The 19,844-nt window shown below is 39.3% G+C and overlaps 1 protein-coding gene across 2 annotated transcripts; it reads left to right on the forward strand.

Annotated features, from left to right (window-relative positions):
* Positions 1–17: 17 nt before the first annotated feature.
* ABHD17B (abhydrolase domain containing 17B, depalmitoylase) lies at positions 18–19,598 on the forward strand. 2 transcript variants are annotated; one of them, XM_042787902.1, is made up of 5 exons: positions 20–352; positions 6,469–6,702; positions 6,790–6,943; positions 17,017–17,196; positions 18,078–19,598. In XM_042787902.1, the coding sequence occupies exons 2-5, from the start codon at positions 6,477–6,479 to the stop codon at positions 18,295–18,297; spliced, it is 780 nt and encodes a 259-aa protein (XP_042643836.1). In that variant the 5' UTR covers positions 20–352; positions 6,469–6,476; the 3' UTR covers positions 18,298–19,598. The 2 variants fall into 2 exon arrangements, with proteins under 2 accessions (XP_042643835.1, XP_042643836.1); XM_042787901.1 differs by having other exon boundaries at positions 18–352; positions 6,469–6,943.
* Positions 19,599–19,844: the final 246 nt, after the last annotated feature.

Here is a 19,844-nt window from a genome sequence, read left to right on the forward strand (position 1 = left end):
AGTGGCCGGCGCGGCACTGCGGGATGCGCCCCCATTGGCGCGCTGCGGCCGGTCCCGCCCCGCCGCCCCCTCGGCCGCCCCGGCAGGAGCTGGGTGCGATGCAGTCGTTCGGCGAGGCGAGGTCGGCGCCGCTCCCCTAGGCCGCGCCGACAGCAGCTCTCCGGGGGCCGCGCCGTCTCCCGCCGCGGAGCTGCGGGCTCCGGCCGGGGCGCTGACAGCCGCCCGCCGCCGCCGCACCGTTACTCAGCACAACCGGCACCCATCCCCCCGCCCTCTCCCCGGCGTTCGAGCGGTGGCGGTTGGGAAAGTGTGGGGCCGCGCGCGCCGCCGCCGAGCGGAGCGCCAGCCGCAGGTACGGACGGGGTGTCCACCCTCTCTGCCCCCCTCCCCACCCCCCCCACCCCGGGGCAGCGGCGGGGTCGGGCGAGGGGACGGTGGGGAGCAGCCGGATCGGCCCCGGCTGGGCGCTGCGGTGCCGAGGTGCGGCGGCGAGCTGGCCTCCCGGCGGGTCCGACCGTTTCTCTTCCCTCCTTCTCCGCCGCCTGGGGCGGGCGTGTGGCCGCCCGCCTCCCGGGGCTGCGGCGCGGGGCAGGGGGAAGCGCCGCGGCAGTCACCGGCTTTCCCTCGGGGAGGGAGGTGGCGGTCCGGCTCTCCGACCCGAACCGGGCAGGCGGGTGCCGGCCCCAGCGACTTCCCGCCCCGCTCTGCCCGCGCCCCGGCTGTGGGCTCGGGGGCCGCCGCCCTCGGAGCTCCGGCAGCGGGGAGGGAGGGAGGTGTCGCCCGCCTGAGGGGGCCCGGGGCGTCGCGGGGGGCGGTCTGCCGCGGGGCTCCCGTCTCCGTGGTCTTGCCGCGGACACCCTTGTTCGGGGAACGGGCGCGCCGAGTTTTCCAACGCTTGTTAAATTCTGGTTTATAGCGGGTCTAAGTAGTGCCTCCGCGTCAACGTTGTTGACTTCTGTGAAGTCCTTTTCAGATGCAGACACCTGAGGAGTTCTTTTAATTTTCGCGTGCCTGATTTAGTGCATTTCTTCAGCTTTTGATGGTGGAAGCGACACTAGCCTTAAAATTGCTCTGTGGTATTATTAATTTAAAAGTTTGAAGTATTTGGCCAGAAGGTAGCTAGAAAAATACGTGGCTGCCGAAACCAAAACAGTACCATCTGCACGTCGACTGGTTTTGAAAGCGTAGCTGCTTGTTCGCGATTGACCGGCTGGTGCGGTGAAGCTCCGGGTGGATGTGGCTGAAATACAAGAGGGGGTTCCGCGCCTGGCAGCGCGCAGGTGGCTTTGGCAGAGTGGGTCCGTGGTGCAGAGCCTTGCTTGGAGCGTGAAAAGCATTATGTAATCCGACTTAATCCCACAGTTGTCGACCTGGAATCTTGAAAGGGTTGGTTTGTTCTTTAGATGAAAAGGAATGGTTAGACTTTTCACGCAAAGTTTCCTATGTGCCCTTCCTTTTTTCAACTGTGCCATTAGTTTTTGGAGGTATACAAAGTACCTAGCAGCATCAGAAGAATTATATGCAAATTGAGATTTATAATATTGCTAGAATCTGTGAAAATAGTAAAGCTGTTCAGTTGTTTAAAATCAAACTAACCAAAATGAAGTTTTGGGCCTATCGGGCTTCTCTGTTTTTATCTAGGTTGCTTTGCTCTTTGAAGACTACCTTAAAGCATTACTTTGGGGTATTTCGTGGTATGGCTTTTTCACTATCGAATAGACGACTTCTGTGTTCTTTTCCATATTTACTGTGTATGCTTTACTAACAATTCTATTAGTTTAATCCTTCTATATAATACTTAATTGGACACTGATTTTTTTTTTTCACTAAATATTTTGTTGCTTTAACTTTTGAAGCAGTTGGAGGATGTTCATACCCTTCTGTTCCATTTTTAATATAATGCAGATGTTGAAATAAATGAGTGCTTCAGTAGTGGCTTGAACTCAAGTTTTCATTGCATTGTGTTCAATGAAAGGGTGAGGGAAACTAGTTTAGAATTTCTTATTTCAGCAGTATGTAATTAAAAATAATTATTAAAAAAAACCCAAACCACCCCGCCCCCCAAAAAACACCAAAACAGCAAACAAAAAATCATGACAATCTGAATATCTTGCCTGTTACAGTTAGAGCACCACTAAGATTTACAAACCATCAGCTGTATTTACGAGTTTGACTTTGTTCTTGTGAATAGTTCCTATGAAATAGGTAATTTAATTTAAATATACAATTAGAATAATTTCTATTTAATGTAAATAAAAGATTTCCAGATAAGTGTTTGCAAGGGTTGGGCTTTTGAGACTAATCTGTAGTGAACTACTCAAAGATGTGAACATTAGGAGCTGCTCTCTTGTTACGATTTGCAGAAGGACAAAGACAGGGGTAATTGCTTATATTAAAGAACTCCATTTGTGTTATCCTAGGAATCACAAGATAAATATTTGACATGTTCATTCAGATCAGACAGACTTTTTCCCCTCCTCTTCTTGTCAGCTTTAATGAAAAGGTTAATTGCCGAAGAATGGATTGAAATTACTGCCTGTTAGCAGTTTCACATTTGTCATTTTCTACATTACTTTCTTATTCACAAGAGAGTCAAAGAGATAAATTTGGCAAAATGATATGGCCTTCCTTTTAAAAGTTATCCCAGAAGGGGTGGATGATGCCACTTGGGTCTGTTTTATTTCTTAGCTTTTCTTGGTGCAGTAGTAATGCAATATCAGTTTTCCACAGTTTCTTCCACAGAATTTTGCTATGTAATTTATATGAAAAATGCAGTATAATTTTAAATTATATATGTATTTCAGTTATTATATTCTTTTTGTCCTTACTAATTTTACCAGCATTAGGGACTGTTTGCAGAACAGCACTGGCTTCTTTATTAGTACTGAAATTAAAAATATAACATGGAATAGTTATGTTGTTGGGATGAGTTGGACTCCACAGCTGACTTTGCTAGTGTAATGAGCACAGAGATTTACATCATACATGCTCAGAAGGTGTTAGACTATAACTTAGGTATTCACTACATTTTATGCAAATGAGTCCCATTAAATTTATGCAACTGTACTGGTAGAACTGTATGCTTAAGGTAATTTGTGGTCAGTGTTGCTTTTGCCCTGGTTTCAATAATAGACCAGATAAAGCATACATGAAGCCCATTTGTTACTAGAGTGATTTTTTTAAATGCAGCTTCACTTGTGATACCATGTTCACTTTGGATAAATTATATTTTAGACAATAAAATACTTGGTCTTGTAAGACTGTTGAACTCCAAAGCTTTTACTAAGACTAGGTGATGCTAAATGAAGAGGGTTTTGTGACTTAATTTTCACCATAGTAATTTCTGGCTGGATGAATCATTAGTAGATCATGTTACATGTTTTCTAACATTAAAAAAAGCTACTATTGGGGAGGTAACATTAAGTTTAACCCCACATTGAAGTATCTGAGCAGTGTTCCTTTTGAGGAAAGGTAATGCCTGTTTAGTTGAAGTTAAATTATGACATCTGGTGGATAACTACTAGGCTGAAATGCTGATTCAGTTGAACTTTTAAACAGTGATATCAGAATTACTCTATACCCCCTGGGGATACTCTCACATCCTGATTCCATTCCAGATCCGGAGGTTAAGAACACACTCATGTGAATACAATGAATGACAAACCAGTTTCAGTATAATGGCAACATTGATTGCGTTTAGTTGAAGGGTATCCTCCTGAGGAAGTTCAGTAGGTGTTTTGTGGCAGATTTGCTCAGTTAGTGATGCTAGGGATCTGCTGTTTTTCTCGGGTCTTCTGAGCAAAGAAAAGAGCAAGTATTTGTCTTCAAGAAAACAGTTGTTGCTAACCATGACTTAGATGGAGAACAACTCTGGAATCAGAATCTTTAGTTTCAATGGACAGAGCTTCCATTGGATTAAACAGACATTATGTAAAGTCTACATTACAGTCTAGTACAGGGGAAAAAATAATACTTTAGCCATGGTCTTCAACATATGTCATTTGCCATATGTGGCAACAGCCCATTTTTAGCACATTCAAGCTATCTTGGGGCACAGTAGTACCTCAGCTGATTAACTGTGGTTACTGCAGTATTGCCCCGTGTGTGAATTCCACAGGCCAGCTTCCAATCTTCTGAAATGACTTTAACAAATAGCAAATATTTTCTGAGTGAGATCATGTTTGTAGTGTTGCTGGGCTGTTTATAGTTATAAATAATGTAAACTCCTGTTTTAATTCTTTCTGACAAGTGGATTGGGAAGCAAGTAAGAAATGATGTAGCTATTGTATGCTGGAATACAGTGCAATCTGCTGTTCCTGAGCAGAACAGGCTATTTATACCTCACTTTTCAAGGTACATACTTTTAAGTTTTTCACCTAAAATCATATATATCCCCCTGCCCCCACAAATAAATTGTAGTATCTAGATTTGGCCTTCAGCTTTTCTGAAAAGGTGAGAAAACTTACTCAGAACAGATTGGTTTAATAGTTTCTGATAGAAATAGAAGTGTGGTTGAATACTGGATTGTAAGTACTTCTTATAAGAAAAGCCTGTTTAGGCATCACATGAGTTTCTCTGGGCTGTGAACGTGAACTTTCTAAGTAGGGGTGAAAGAAGTGGCTCCTTTGGTGCTCACAGCTGTGAGAGAAGTAAAGAAGAAAAGAAAGTATTGAGTTTTTCCTGTGCATAAGGCAGCTCAAGCCTTTTGCCTATCGCTAGACCTCTTCCATGGACTTCTTCCACTTCTTGTCTTAACTTGCAGGTTAAAATTAAACTTAATGTCCACATAATCTCACCTGACAGGGAACAGATGAGCTATTCCAAATTTGAGTGACTACTTGTGGTGATTACATAAATACATGAGGTCATTGTTTCTTTAGCTGGCAGAAATATGGTCATTTATTTGGGATCTTCAATTAAGAGACAATCTGTGTTTTTACGGGAGGTGATCACTACACCTTTCTTGCCATCTCCTCTAGATTGGCAGTGTTGGTCACCCATATCTAAGGACCTGTGCTTTCCCTCTATTGAGAAAAAAAACTAGAGACTGGGACTGAAAGCACTTGGCTGTAGCAGCCTTGGCAAAAAAATGGGGTATTGTTGCCTACAAAGAAGAGTAGTATTCCAAGAATAGTCATGCTGTATATCAGACTGTTTTGGTGTGCCTGTGTTTACTACTCTACAAGTATACTCTATGTAACATTGTATGCAGTATGCATTCATATTCCTCCACAGAAAAGAGGCCATTCACACATCCAAGATATGGATAGTTGTTCCATGATCTATATTCAGTGGTTCTTAAAGCAGTACCCTTGAAGCTTTTGTAAAGATAAATTTATACAGGCATGAAAACTGTGCTTGTATGCAAGTTAGAGAACAAACTTTGAAGTATCATCTAGATATCACCAAGTATGATAGTTAGCAGTAAGATTTTATTCTTGGATAACCCAGGTATTTGTGAAATCACATGGGACTGTAGACATCAGAAATCAGCTTGTTTTGTTCGTATTTGTAAGCCTGAATGTCGCAGTCAAAGCTGGTACATAAAACTGTAAGAGTGTTTCTGTTTGCAGTGACATGGCAGAAACTGAGCTTGAGACCTGCAGATAGATTTGGGAGGGAAAAGTTAAGTTGAGATGAAATGTCATGTCTTAACACAAGGAAAGTAGTATAAGTATTTGCCAAGTATCTATGATGGAGCATTTAGTTTGGGATGATTTCGTATCATTATTATAAACCCAATTCCCATGTGCAATATAGGAAACCTTAGCTAATAATTTCTTTGAAGGGTTTGTAAACATTTATGGCAGCCAGTATGTAAAGCAAGGAAGAGTTTGTGGCTGGGTCTTAGTGTACTGGAAGTCTATGGTGATTGCTAAGCCAGCAGAAGCATCTTGTTTTGCCTTCTAGTTTTGACCTTCCTGTACCTTTCATACTGCTGATGCTGCTTACAGGAGCCCATAGCTCATGACTACAATATATATTCTCTGTATTTAGGAAACGCTGTAGTGATTGTTGGTGGCAGATATCTGCATAGCCTTAGTATCCTGCAAACACTGCAACATATTTTAATTGTTGTTTGTAACGTATGTATTTGTCAACGGGATGAACACTTCTCTTAATGGCTTGAGATGAGGCACTTAATTACCTCCAAAGAAACTCCAAAACTCATGTTGCTTCTTTCCCTGGATAATCATATTTTAGTTTTAATATCTGGCAGGGCTATAGAGTTATAATTCTTCTTTAATAATATGCTCATTCTAAAGTAGTTAATAACATCAAATAAACTATTACATATAAATTTACATATATATTTAAATATGTGTTTTGTTAAATGTTTCCACTAAAATTGTGTATTGTTTTATAGGGAGGTTATGTTTACATTTTCCATGAGTTTTTAGTTTTTGGGTTTTTTTTTGATATAGGATCGTAACTAGAAACTGATACCATTCTCTCTTCCTGTTTCAGACTAGAAGATGAATAATCTTTCCTTTAGTGAACTGTGTTGCCTATTCTGTTGTCCGCCATGCCCAGGGAAAATTGCCTCCAAACTGGCATTCTTGCCTCCTGATCCCACGTACACACTCATGTGTGATGAGAGTGGTAGTCGCTGGACTTTACATCTCTCAGAGCGAGCAGACTGGCAATATTCTTCTAGAGAAAAAGATGCCATTGAGTGCTTCATGACTAGAACAAGTAAAGGTAACAGGATTGCCTGTATGTTTGTGCGTTGCTCACCTAACGCCAAGTATACTTTGCTCTTCTCACATGGAAATGCTGTTGACCTAGGTCAGATGAGCAGCTTTTACATAGGACTGGGTTCACGGATTAATTGCAACATATTCTCATATGATTATTCTGGATATGGTGCAAGTTCTGGGAAGCCAACAGAGAAGAATCTGTACGCTGACATTGATGCTGCTTGGGTGGCTCTTAGGACAAGGTAAGCCATTAGTTGCCATTTTTCTTTTACAGCGTGCTTTTCAAACGGTTGTACTTAATCTCCATAAGTAGTTTAAACAGAAATGCTGTATTTTAGGATTAATGATTCATGTCCAAGCTGACTGATGGTGCTGTATGCTGAGGACATTGTCATTATTGAGCAGGATCAGTATATAGTACTGATACATGAGAAAAATTTAAATGGAATTAAATGTAATAAGGTATGTTTCAGTCTTGAATGATTAGAAGATAATCATTGTCAGTTTGTGATCCTCTCCATTGGAAATCTCAGAAGATAGGAAAAACCTATCTGTAGTAATTGATGCCCCAGGAACCATGCTACTGGTGTGATGTGGGTGAGAGAAAACACAGGTTATTTTTTCAGGTAATTCTATCACTTAATTTTTTGGTAGGGAGGGGCAGTGAAAAAGCGCTTATAAGAGAACATGGTGAGACTCTGTTTGGAATTCTATATGGTGTTCAGACCACCTTTGTTTCAGAATTCAAACTAGCAGCTACGGCATTTCCAAAGATACCTTTCTATATAAAACAAAAAGATGTTTTTATCTTAGCAAAATATGATGTGTGGAAGAGGTTGTAATTGAGCTGTGTGAATGCATTATTGTAGGAACAAAACCCAGGAATTTGAATCCATGGTGTTAGCTCAAATAGATTAACACTAGACGATGAAAAAGTGCAACTTGAAGGATGTTTTTTTCAGCAGTTTCTGTGTTCTAAGCCTCTGGATTTAGGGAGATAAAATACTAAGGTGAAAGATTGGAGGCATTCTCTCATACAGGTAAGAATCTTAGACACCAAATAAATGCAGCACTGAATACCTGCTGCTTAAATGTGAGAGCATTTTTATTTTCACCATGACTTGTTCCACTTAGAGCAATTTTCTTCTTGTCTTACAAGTACCCAAACTACAGAAAGATTATTTTTAAAAATACTGTGTCATAAGACTAGATGTTCACCAAAAAACCTCCCATCATATTATGTATTTTGCACGAAAAAGCTGTGAAAACCTGAATTTAATATAGAGCAGCATGTTATGGCTCAATCATAGCATCTTGAGCATACTGTTTAATAATATAATATCAGAGATGTGACTTAGTGTAAGGGCACATGTAGAGACTTTAAATCCTGGAGCCTGGTAGTTGTCACATTGAATTTAGAACTTGATCAATGTAATATTAACAATCTTTCTATTACTTTGGATCCCTTTTCAGTGTTTTAAATATACATATTGTCTTGTATTTCTTTTACATTATAAAAAAGATGTGATAATTCTTTTTAAAGAAACGTACTTTATTCATTCATTAAAGTAGGGGGAACAGTTCTATTGTCATAAACCTCATACAACCAGAGGGGACAGGTATTCAGCCTCATATATTTGAAAACACACGTCCTATGTTGTTGGATTAGGTTTTGGCATTTCTTTTGATTGCAGTGGAAAGTTGAGATATAACTAGACATCCGTTCTGTAAGCCAAGAGCTGCAGCAGGTGCACTGGTGACCATGGCTTGTCATTAAGTGATCTGGAAGATTGCCACTTAGTGAAATACCCAGTAACACTGACCAGAAAGATAATATGGTTTGTGAACAATGTGGAAGATGGTCTGAATTATTTAAATGTATCAGAAAATGGATGAGAACTAGATGGTAAAATTTAATAATTTGCTTATGTCAGTTTACAGGCTCTGTTTTATGAACTAATTTGTAATTATTATCTTTCTCCCCTGATAAACTTCTGATTGAAAACCTGAAAGGAAATGCGATTGCAACTTGAATTCTTGTCTCCATTTGTGAACAAGGCATAGTGTACCTTTCCTACTCAAATAAGATTGGTCATTATAACATCCTATCTGAACATGCCCTTTGAACAGACATTGTCACAGGGAAATTCTAAATACATACATCTATCTGCTTTTTCTTCCATTCGGGAATGACCTTGCCTCAATTCCATTTGTCTGTGTTTATTTTTTGTGTCAGAATCTCCTTTAGAAATATGTAGTCCTGTAGAGTGTATAGAGCTTGGATTGGTCTGCCAACTTGTAGATTTCACAAACATGAGCTGAATTTTTTTGTTGCTTAAAAAGTGGTTGCTATTACTTGTTTCCACTGTGGTACTTCTAACAGCTTTCCAGTTGGCCAACCAGGTCTTGTCCTTGTATCTCAGTGCTGAATGTATCAGGGAGAAGTTCCACAAGTGACTTTGGGTACACTGGCTCACAGAGTTTGGTTACCAGTTCATGGTATTCTCTTGAGCCCTGAGACAGTGCTCAGATGTGTTTAAATACTTGATGAATATCTGGACCAGAACGGAGTCTTTGAGCATTTGCTGCATCGATTCACTTTTTTCTAGCATACCCTGTTCTGTCAGTGTTACACTGGCACCGTCTTGAATGTTTTATAATGTAAGGGTTTTGCAAAAACAAATTAATTCAGCAGATTGTTTGCAGGCTATATGTAAGTATAGCTGAAACTCCTTTGAAATTCATATTGATGGGATGAAAGAAGAAAGAGATCCTAGAATTTTGAATTGTCCCTCACAGATTGTGATGGGACGAATATAAGAATGGAGAAATAACCTTGTTTGGAGGTTGATCACAGCTACCCACAGCTTCCTGCATTACATGTTCTGAGAAACAGGATCACAGAACCCAGCATTAAAAGGTGTTTTGGGAGTAATTGAAATGCTGATATGGACTTCATTCTACAGTGGATACTGCTGCTTGTGGTGGAGACATGTTGGTGTGTTAAGTTTTATATCTTGGAAGAACAATCCAGGTGGTCATCTGTAAATTGGCACAACTGTCCAGTGGGACTGGACACCTAGGGTGAAATAGTCTGTAACCAGTATTGAGGGTGATGGTGAGGTTGGTCTAACACCACTTTCTTAAAAGTGGTTACTGTAAAGGTATGTGAATACTATCATCCATGTAGATGAATACAGAAAGCTAATTTGGCAGCAGATGAAGAAGTCAACAGGAGATGCAGATTCTGGACTGTGTCCCTACTCTTTACCTGCTTTGAGTATTTTAATAAGAAGCGGTAGCTATCCATGTGGATCCTGACTGTAGAAGAGGGCAAGATGATTCACTGCCATTATGTTTGGGAAAGTTGCATATTATTGCATATTTATGTGCATAGGACTATATGAAAGCTGCAAGTGAGGACATTCTTTTTCTGACTGTCATAGCTACAGAGTGTTGAAATGCCAGGAGTCATTTTGGGATACGCCTATTTCTGCTGCCTTGGTCTCTGAAGGCCTTTGATGAAACCCTAGCAAGGGTGGAAAGGTTTAACCAGCCCCAGGCAAATGCAGGGCAAGTGGCACTCATTTGGAAACTTGAAGACATGCCAGAGTTACCTCATGACCAGATTTAGCTTTAAGAAGCCAAACAGTTTTTTCATTGTGGCTTATCATGGACTGTATAATAATTGAAAAATTGTAGGGTAAATCTCAACACCAGACTGTGTCAAAGTGAACAACCAAATACATGAATAATAAAATCTATTTGGATGTTGGCTGAAAGTGTTTGAGAACCCACAAATTACGTTTGTTGGGGTTTTTCATTCAAAAGTAGGGGCTTTTTCGCTAGAACATGAGGTGCCTTAACTTTGAATATTTGAGAGAAATTGACCTTTTATTTAAATTGATGGGGCAAAGTAGCTCAGTTTATCATGAAGAGAGATCTTGCCAATAGAACAAATGTACCAGTAGCATTCTAAGGTTTAGAAAAGGCCAAACCATCGTGAAAGAGACAGAGGAGCTGAAGTTTCTTTATTATTACATGTGTGGTCAATGGGCTTGTGTCGTGGTTTGAGCCTGGTTGGAAGCCAACCACAAGGCAGCCACTCTCTCCCTTCTCTTCCAGCAATAAGAAGGGACAGAGCCAGTCTTGGGGTTCGAGATGGGACTGGGATGGGGAAAAAAACACCCTTAATGGTCACAAGCAAAAGGCAGACTTGTTAGGGGAAGAAAAAAAAGAACATACATTTATTACAGACACTAACAACACTTAACAGAGTAGGACAGTGAGAAGCATTGCCACATCTTGAGAACACCTTCCCCTCACCTCTCCCTTCTTCCCGGGCTCAGCTCTGCTCCCGATATCTCTACCTCCTCCCCCAGTGGCGCAGGGGCAGGGAATGGGGGGTGCAGTCAGTGCTGCCGCTTCTTCCATCTTTGGTGTGGGGAGCTTCTGGAACTTGTTCCTCCTGCTCCAGTGTGGTTCCCCTCTCACAGGAGACAGTCTTCCACAAACTTTCTCCAACATGAGTCCCTCCCACAGGCCGCAAGTGTTCCCCACACTGCTCCGTCATGGGTCACCAACTTTCTCCAACTGGATTCTATCCCATGGGCTGCAGCCCTTCCCAAGCTGCTCCAGTGTGGGACACCCCCACATGCTGCAATCCTCCCAGTGCTGAACTACAACAGCAGGGGCTACCTTTTCCCACAAGACCCTGATCTTCTTCAGGCACAGCACCTTGACCAGCCAGGTGAAAAAACACAGGCCATAAATCAGTGTCTTCTCCACTGCAGGCCTTCATGGGTGGCAGGGGGGGCCGCTCTGCTGTCTCCCCACAGGATACAGGGGGGTCTCTGCTCCAGCACACCTCCCCCATCCTTTCTTCCTCCGTTCTTCCACTGACCTTGGTGTTCACGCAGCTGCAGCAACTCCTCCTCACAAGTCCCACTGCTCGTCACCATGTCCCTTCTTAAATACGTTATCGCAGCGGCGCAGCCGATTGGCTCAGTTTTTGAGCAGAGGTGGAGCTGACTTGGAGCTGTGGGAGCTTCAAGAAGCTTCTCACAGGGGGCTGCCCCTATAGCCCCCTCCCCTGCCACCAAAAAAAATCCCACCACTCACTCAACCCAGGAAAGCTTGCCTCTCAAAACATATTTCCCTTTTTCTTCTGGCAATGTTACATACTGTATATGCAAGAAGGGGAATAGGCATCTGATTTGAGGAGGAGCTGTATGCTCTTCATGTCCTGGAATGTTGATAGTTAAAGGTGTAGAGGATGTTCATGCCCTTTACATTCTGCAATTTGCAACTGTAATTTTGTGTGTTATGTGCATGATGACAAAAGTTTCTAAAATGTGCACTGAAAATTCCTGCAGGGTGTTCCCCCATGTTCCATGTGACTGAAGCACTGCTGTCAGTTGATGAAATGTGTGTGTTGCAATGGCTTCACAAACAGTATCTTCTCTAGAGCATCTGTTGTGTCTCTTAATTAGTGTGAGCCTGAGAGGTACTATTGGAAATGTACCCTTCTAAAGTTGATTTTACTGATACTTTATTTTATTATTGTAAAGTAAGTAAGTCTTCTAGTTAAACAGCAGTAGTTCAGAAGTACCTCCCCATGTGAATTAGGGGCAAAATGGCAGGCACTCTTAAGAGCCTGCACGTATAGTGTGGTGATTTCAGCTGGTATTTGTTGGTAAAGGTAACTGAAGTTTAAAAAAACAAACAACAACATCCAACCAAACAACAACAACAAAAAAAATACCCAGAGCAACCAAACCCCACTCATTACAACCAGACATGCATTTTGTAGTTTATGTATTGCACATCATGGTAATGTGATGTATATCCAATGGAATTTTATAATATGATGAATATCCAGTGTAAGTGATGTGTAAAGTATATTGAAATAGTGTTCAAGGTAAGGTCAGACAGGGCTTCGAGCAACCTGATTTAGTGAAAGATATCCTTGCCTATAGCAGGAACTGGACTAGATCATCTTCCAACCCAAACTGTTTTATGATTCTGTGAAAGGAAAAAAAGGAGGGAGGAGTGGAAAGGAGGTGGACTGCTACTGAAGTAAGTGTTTAGTAAAGTGCAGAGGAGGTCTTGTTACAGAGAGAGAAACTAAAAGGAAATGGTGAAAGCATTTCTGCTACAGCACATTGTGAAGCTTGTCACAAAGGGAAAAAAAAAAATAACACTTCATTGTTGTTTAGCAGTTCTTTTCCTGCCATAAGCTGAAAAGATCAGGCAGGAGAGTTCAGGGATCCCTCTTTTACAAGAGACCATCTTCTGATCAGCATATGTAGGCTCGCAAAAGAGGATAGTAGCTCCATTAGTCACCCTGTGTTAGCTTGGGCCCTGATTCTAGGGAGTGGTCTGATGGTACAGTTAGAATGATTTATTGGCTTCCTTATTCCTTTATCCCACCAATGACATGCCATTTCTTGCCTGGCCCTGAAGACAGCCAGCACAAAGGCGCAAGAAAGTAGTTGCTTACCTACTCCCAGAAGAAATTAATTTAGTTTTCTGAACTAGTTGGTAAAACCCACTGAGGGGCAACATGTGACCGAAGATGCAAATAGGAAAGTGGTTCTCTTATGCTTGGCGTTAGCTTAGGTTCATAGTGACATTAACCTGTACCTTTAGTGTGATAATAGGGCAGAAGTTTGTGAGTGCTCCAACACTGTGGATTCTAGCAAGCTTATTTCAACAGTGGTACATTTCGTTCTACGTAAAAACTGTTCAAGTTCCACATGCTTCCCAGGTGGGTAGCACTCAGATGCATGAACATAAAGAATGAATCAGATGTGGAAAGGAGTTGAAATCTTAGCTTCTGTGGGAAAGAGAAAGATGTTGTGGGCAGCCTTTAAACTGTGGAAAAGAGCTATCTAAATTTTATGCCAGATTCAGTCCAGAATAACTTGTCCCTAAGGGGACACTGCTTTCTCTGAGAAGGTACATCTATACATAGCTACTTTTAAGATTTTGATCCAAAGTCCCTTCTGGTGATTATGGCTTTTTTAAAAAAAAAAAAAAAAAAAAAAAGCCACACCATTACCACCAACAACAAACTGAAGGCCTGTCTGTTCTGACACAAGTTATCTAAGATTACTTGAGTAGACAGTAGTGTTTACATTACTCCTATGATTAACATAATGAACTTTAAAAGATATCAACAGTTTTTACAGCATGTCTTTGAGCTCTTGTCACCGGAACAGCTATATACAGCGTATGGCTCTGTAACTGTCGTGTTTCCCTTCCTCAGGGTGGCCTGTAATTCTAAGTCACTGATTAGGAGAACAATATTACTGCCACTTCTTCTCTTGATCTGACACTTCCTCATCTGGGAAACCAGGTGTGTAGTCAACTAATAATTTTCTACCAAACTTCTTGGAGTTTACGTGGAGCTCACAGGACTGTCAAAAGGAGGAGTAGATGAATTTTATAACTAGGGAACTTACCAACAGTTTCAATAATTCTTCAATTTTAGATTGGAAAGGGATACTTTTGGGAGAGAAGAACTGAGGGACAGTTGGGCTCTTCCTTTTTCCCAAACTTTTCAGAAGCCTGTTCAAGAAGACAGGGAAGACTGGAAACAGACACAGCAGATGTTGTTCTCTAGTTTCAAGCTTCTTGTTTATTTTTTTCAAGCCAGAATATTAAAAAGTCTGATTTGAACCACCACTTCTGGTGATTGGCCTCACTATTTTAATTTCCAGACTGCAAAACAAATAGATTCTGGTGGGTGCTATGAAGGCAATCTGTTTGGCTGTGATGGAGAAAGAATTATTTTAATCCAAATGTAGTAAATGCTTTTCTTGAATTACTTTTTGTAGCTAATATTTAGCTATCTTTACACTGAAGGATTTGAATCCAAAAATATGAGAAAGAATAATGGGAAAGGGAAAGATACATGCTCCAAAATATTTTTTTTAAAGTTTTGCCTTAAATTTCTGCATCTTGTAAAACTCAATACCTGAAGACAAGTGAATTTGAATAATAAATTGAAAGGTTTTTTTAATTTGAGGACTATGTTGTATCACAATGTGCTGTGCAAACTCCATGCCATGCTAATGATGCGAAGCGTCAGGTATTAATGTGACCTTTGTTTACATTATAGAAAAGGGATAGAAGGCCATACTGTACTTTGAGAATGGACAAATGTGATTTGAAATATTTTGAATTGGGACATTAATTGTAAAAGGGTAGATGGTAGGCTATTCTCACATGTTTCAGAAGAGATACAGGAATAGTGATGACCTTACATTTGTTTCAGTTTCAAAGCTTTAATTTATTGTGTTTCTGTGTGTTGGAATTTCGAGAAAATCGTTGTTAGTCAGAATGTTTGAATTCCTTTATAATTCTCTTAGAACTGTTGTGAGATGGAGGGCTTTCCTCTAGTTCCTGGCTGATGTTTGAGTCTTAGTGGTTTAGAACACTTAATTTAATTATGATTCTAGAAACTCTTTCTAGGAAACATTGATAGTCATTAAGTGGTCACAATACAGACATTATATCAGTATATCTGTACTAATATTTATACAGCTTTTATGTTTAAATCTAGCAGAACACAATTTAAATATAGATGAATAGTTAAATAGACAATGTTAGCTGTGAACAGTAGATTTTAACCCCAATTTAGAAAGCTTATCAAGGTGCCTGATGAGTTCTGCTAGTGGTATTTACATTTTAGTAATACTTAAATGTGATTTTGTTTTTCATGAAATCTTCCTGGATACTTTTTTTTTAATTAACTGTTTATTAGCTACTGATGGAACACACAGGACGTGTTTTCTGGGTTATTGAAAAGTACTTGTGGATTTTTGTTGTTGGTTGGTAATTTGAATATCTTGGTAGATGTGAAACATGTTTTTTTTCCTAATGTTCATGATTTCGAGGCTTTTAGACTTTACTGATTTTAGCATATGGTAACCTATACAGTTTATAAACATGGCTAATATCTGTCCATTTCTTGTAAGATACTGGACAATTTTTCATTACCTCTGTTTCCCCATTTTTTCTGGAGGTATGTGAAATGTACGAATTTGGACACTCCTTTGTGGCTATGGGTGGTGTCACCTAGATTTCACAGAAAATATGCATGCACTTATAGAAGAGATAATGGTTGCACTTTCCTTAACTTCAACTGAAACCACATGATTGTCAGTCCTTTTAGGATTATAGTCAGTTGGCAAATGTTAAATTTGTCTCATGCTATTCCACAGTGGTGTTAGCTTTCTGAGTTAGAGCAGACTGGACTCAACAGACTTCTGATAACACATGAGAACAGTGTTTGACACTCTCTCCTTTTTTTGTGTAATGTACTGCAGTGTATCTTCCTGTTTAAGGTATTTCCTTTCTCAATAAGTTAAAAAAAAGGTACCCAGGTACAGACTTCTGCAGCCTGAACCTGTAGTAAGAGTACTTTCTTAGTATAGATCAGTGTATCAGCATCTCACTTCTGTTGTGGTCACTGTTCTTGCCAGCGTAACATTCTGCTTAGAGGCTTTCCCAGTGTTACTTGGGAACCAGCTATCCTTTTTGTATCCATACTAATGCAGAAAATATTTTTGATCTGACTTGTATAAGTGTTAACTAGATGTTTCATGACTATTTTGTTTACTTCAGTTAATTACAGAAAAAGGTAGTGTTTTCATCTTACTAGGAGGGGCAGCTGTCTTAATTGTGGGCTAGGTTGGATATTCCTCTTGCTAGTTTGCATGTCAAATCAACTGTGATAAGAAGCATCTCAGTTATGATATAGAATGTATATTCTGACCACTGTCTGTATGGGCATGCTTTAGGTCTCACTAAATTCCTGAGCGATATTATTGGCTTGCAGTTTTTATCAGGTATCAAAAGAGAAAAGCCAAGCCAATAAATTTTTTTCAGGTTTAACTATGATCCACTTCGTGATAACCTAGCTAGTAAGGCTCTAATTAGGCTTCTGTTGTCGGGCCATTAGAGTTGCCAGTAGTCTTTCAACTAGTATTTAAGTCACAACTGCATTCACAAATCCATATTTAAAAAAACAAAACAAACAAAAAACAACAACAACAAACCAATGACAAAAAAAACCTACCATATTTCAGTATCAGTCAGGCATAAGGAAAAAAAAAAAAAAGAAATAGAGTAAATAATTGTCCCTTTAAGTTAAGAATGTTATAGAATATACCTGATTGTTCTTCTACCAGCTCCTGTTTCATAGTTTATCCTCTTCAGAAATGCTTTTTTTTTGCCTTGCTGTGTAGCTGTAGTTTTGTCTCTTTCACTTTTTATGCCACTTCTGTTAACATTTTTAATTTCCTAGGTATGGAATCCGCCCTGAAAATGTGATTATATATGGCCAGAGTATAGGAACAGTACCATCTGTGGATCTTGCTGCTAGGTATGAAAGTGCTGCTGTAATTCTTCATTCTCCACTGACATCAGGAATGCGAGTAGCTTTTCCTGATACAAAGAAGACCTATTGCTTTGATGCATTCCCAAAGTAAGTTGTGTGATTTATTTTATCCTGCATGCATTTTTCTATATTACAGGAGTTTTTGACTAGGGAAACAAATAGTATGGAAAATAATGTGGAATTCCTTTCAAAGATGTAAAAAAAAAAACAGTTGGGAAAAAAAAACCAGAGTGAATAATAACAATGAGGATCATTTGATTTGAAGTTTACAGAACTTCATAAATCTTCTAGGTTTTTCGCATCTCTAATTATTTCAGTAGTTGTCTGTTAAAGTGATCAGTTTTTCTTTATATAACCCCTAATATCACTAATTCTAACAAGCAGTTCTAGTCCAGTGAATTGTTAATCTGGGTAAGTGTGAAAAAAAGTCTTTTGCATATGTTTCTATAAGTAGCAAAGACTGGAAAGCTAAGTAGACCTTAACTGAAGCAAATTCTTGTCATGTATTTCAGAACTATGCCACTAGTTGGCCATTACAAACTGGTACACTTGTCTCAAAGAATTACTTGTATTTTGAGCATCTAAATTCAAAGACTTTTCCCCCTTAGATGGTGAAATTTTAAGTGCTAAAATTCTTTCACTTCTGACAAGAACTCTCTTACTGAAAAACTCTGAAGTAGTATTTTCATCAGTCCAATGACTTTTGAATTTCTGAAGTGAAGATGGTAATGAATACCAGTTCTAGATGGATTGCTTTGTTACTTGATCTTAATCAGTGTGGCTTTACATGTGTTACTGTAATGGCTTCCAGGGTGTCGATAAGATCTAATTTTCTAACGATTTAAACAATTTCAAAATTAAATCATTAAAATTGCAGTGTGTAATTAAAAAGTGACATTAACAGTCTGGTCCTTCAAAAAGATTAAATAAAGCTTGCTGTGTTCATAGATATCATCTTTTTCTTACAGCATTGACAAAATTTCTAAAATAACATCTCCTGTGTTAATAATCCATGGGACTGAAGATGAAGTAATTGACTTTTCACATGGCCTAGCATTATTTGAGCGTTGCCAGAGACCTGTAGAACCACTGTGGGTAGAAGGAGCGGGCCATAATGATGTGGAACTCTATGGACAGTACCTTGAAAGATTAAAACAGTTTGTGTCACAGGAACTGGTGAACTTGTAATTTTCTTCATATATTTACATGCTTTTTCATTTCACTGCAAAACTGCACGCCTTGATAAATACATAACATAAAACCTGAAGGTTGTGTTTTCAAATCATCTTGGTTGCCTTCATTAAATGTACAGGTAATGATTTGTCAACATAATTAATGAAGGTTTTAATGCCAGTATTATAAACTGGAATTACATGATCATTCAGTCAAGCTTGGCAATTCATATTAATTTGTGTGAATTTTTTTCTTAGGTGTACAAAAAAAAAAATCACAAGGAGTACTGTACAAAACTTTAATTATATAAAATCAAATGCTGTAAAAGTGTTGCCAAATGCTTTAGCATATCAAAAACAAGTTTATAAATATTTTATAAACATCTCAAAATGTACTGTGACTTACTCTGTTGCACAGGTGTAAATTTAAAAACAGTCTTCTAAGCAGTTGTTCTGTAAAAATGTAATAACCATGAAATTTGAGCAAATATTAATGTAGGTAATAAGAATAGACAGTCACTGGAAATGACCCATGCCCTGTTATAGGGGGAGTGGGTCAAAATAGATCTTTTTTCCATATTTTTCATATCTTCTGTGCTTAGTTTTACTTTAGTTGTTTTGTTCTTGTGTTGTCCCTTACCTTTCAGGTTAAATAAATTTACCCCCTCATCTTCTCAGCAGTCCTAATATTGCCAAAATAATGTTGCAAGTTATCATTGTAATGCAAATATCATTCACGTGATTGCTACTGAGGCCACTAAGAACTTTTTTGAAATCAGTAAGACTTTTAGAACCTAGAAGGCTTGGTGGACAACGTAGTTTTAAACATTGATTGCATAGAGATGCAATATTTCATTAGAAAGAACCTGGAAGTTTATCCATATTTGTAATAATTTGCAAGTTTGCAGTTGTCTGATCAGGCTTACTTTGGATGTCTAGTGTAAAAGCTTACTGTTTTTTGAGTATTGTATGGAAATTTTACTAACTGCACCTGGATGGGGTGGGGGAAGGGGCAAGAAGAGAATGTTGACATTTTTCTGTTAACCCATAGTAAAATAAACTTTGTAAGTTGCCTTTCTCTTGAATGCATTTTGAGTGAATAAAATTATGAAAAATAAACTTAATTATATGTAGCCTATTTGTAAACAAAGTAATATTCCCACAATACACACTGTGCTTCTAATTTTAAGGCCTTATGTAGTTCAATTGTTCTGCTTGTTTTTTTGTGATTGAGACTATTGTATACTTAAATGTAGCTTCAAATATTGTGAGAACTTTGGTTAAGATGTGTTGATTAATAGTAAACAATATTCCACACACTTGCTGTTCTTTTTTTTTTTTTTTTTTTAATAAATAGGAGCAGTTGCTTGTGATATCAAAATAATAAGCAACTCCCCATTTACTCTAGGAAATTTGAGAACTAAAGCAGTAACCAATTGTTACGAATTGTCAGCTTTCTTTATCAGCAACTACTGTTCTGATCATCCTCCCACCCCCCAGTGCCTCATCTTACTTCTTTGTGCCATTCAGCATACAGGTTTTCTGCTGCAGAGCTACTTATAA

This window comes from Tyto alba, unplaced genomic scaffold, assembly GCF_018691265.1.
Source record: "Tyto alba isolate M040663 unplaced genomic scaffold, T.alba_DEE_v4.0 Super-Scaffold_13, whole genome shotgun sequence".
In the NCBI taxonomy this organism is placed as follows: Eukaryota; Metazoa; Chordata; class Aves; order Strigiformes; family Tytonidae; genus Tyto; species Tyto alba.

Excerpts from the sequence above, each read along its gene's own strand:
- ABHD17B (XM_042787901.1), top strand. The coding sequence starts at position 6,477 with ATGAATAATCTTTCCTTTAGTGAACTGTGTTGCCTATTCTGTTGTCCG. Across the intron at positions 6,944-17,016 it reads TGGGTGGCTCTTAGGACAAG|GTATGGAATCCGCCCTGAAA; the intron begins GTAAGCCATTAG and ends TTAATTTCCTAG. Across the intron at positions 17,197-18,077 it reads TGCTTTGATGCATTCCCAAA|CATTGACAAAATTTCTAAAA; the intron begins GTAAGTTGTGTG and ends TTTTTCTTACAG.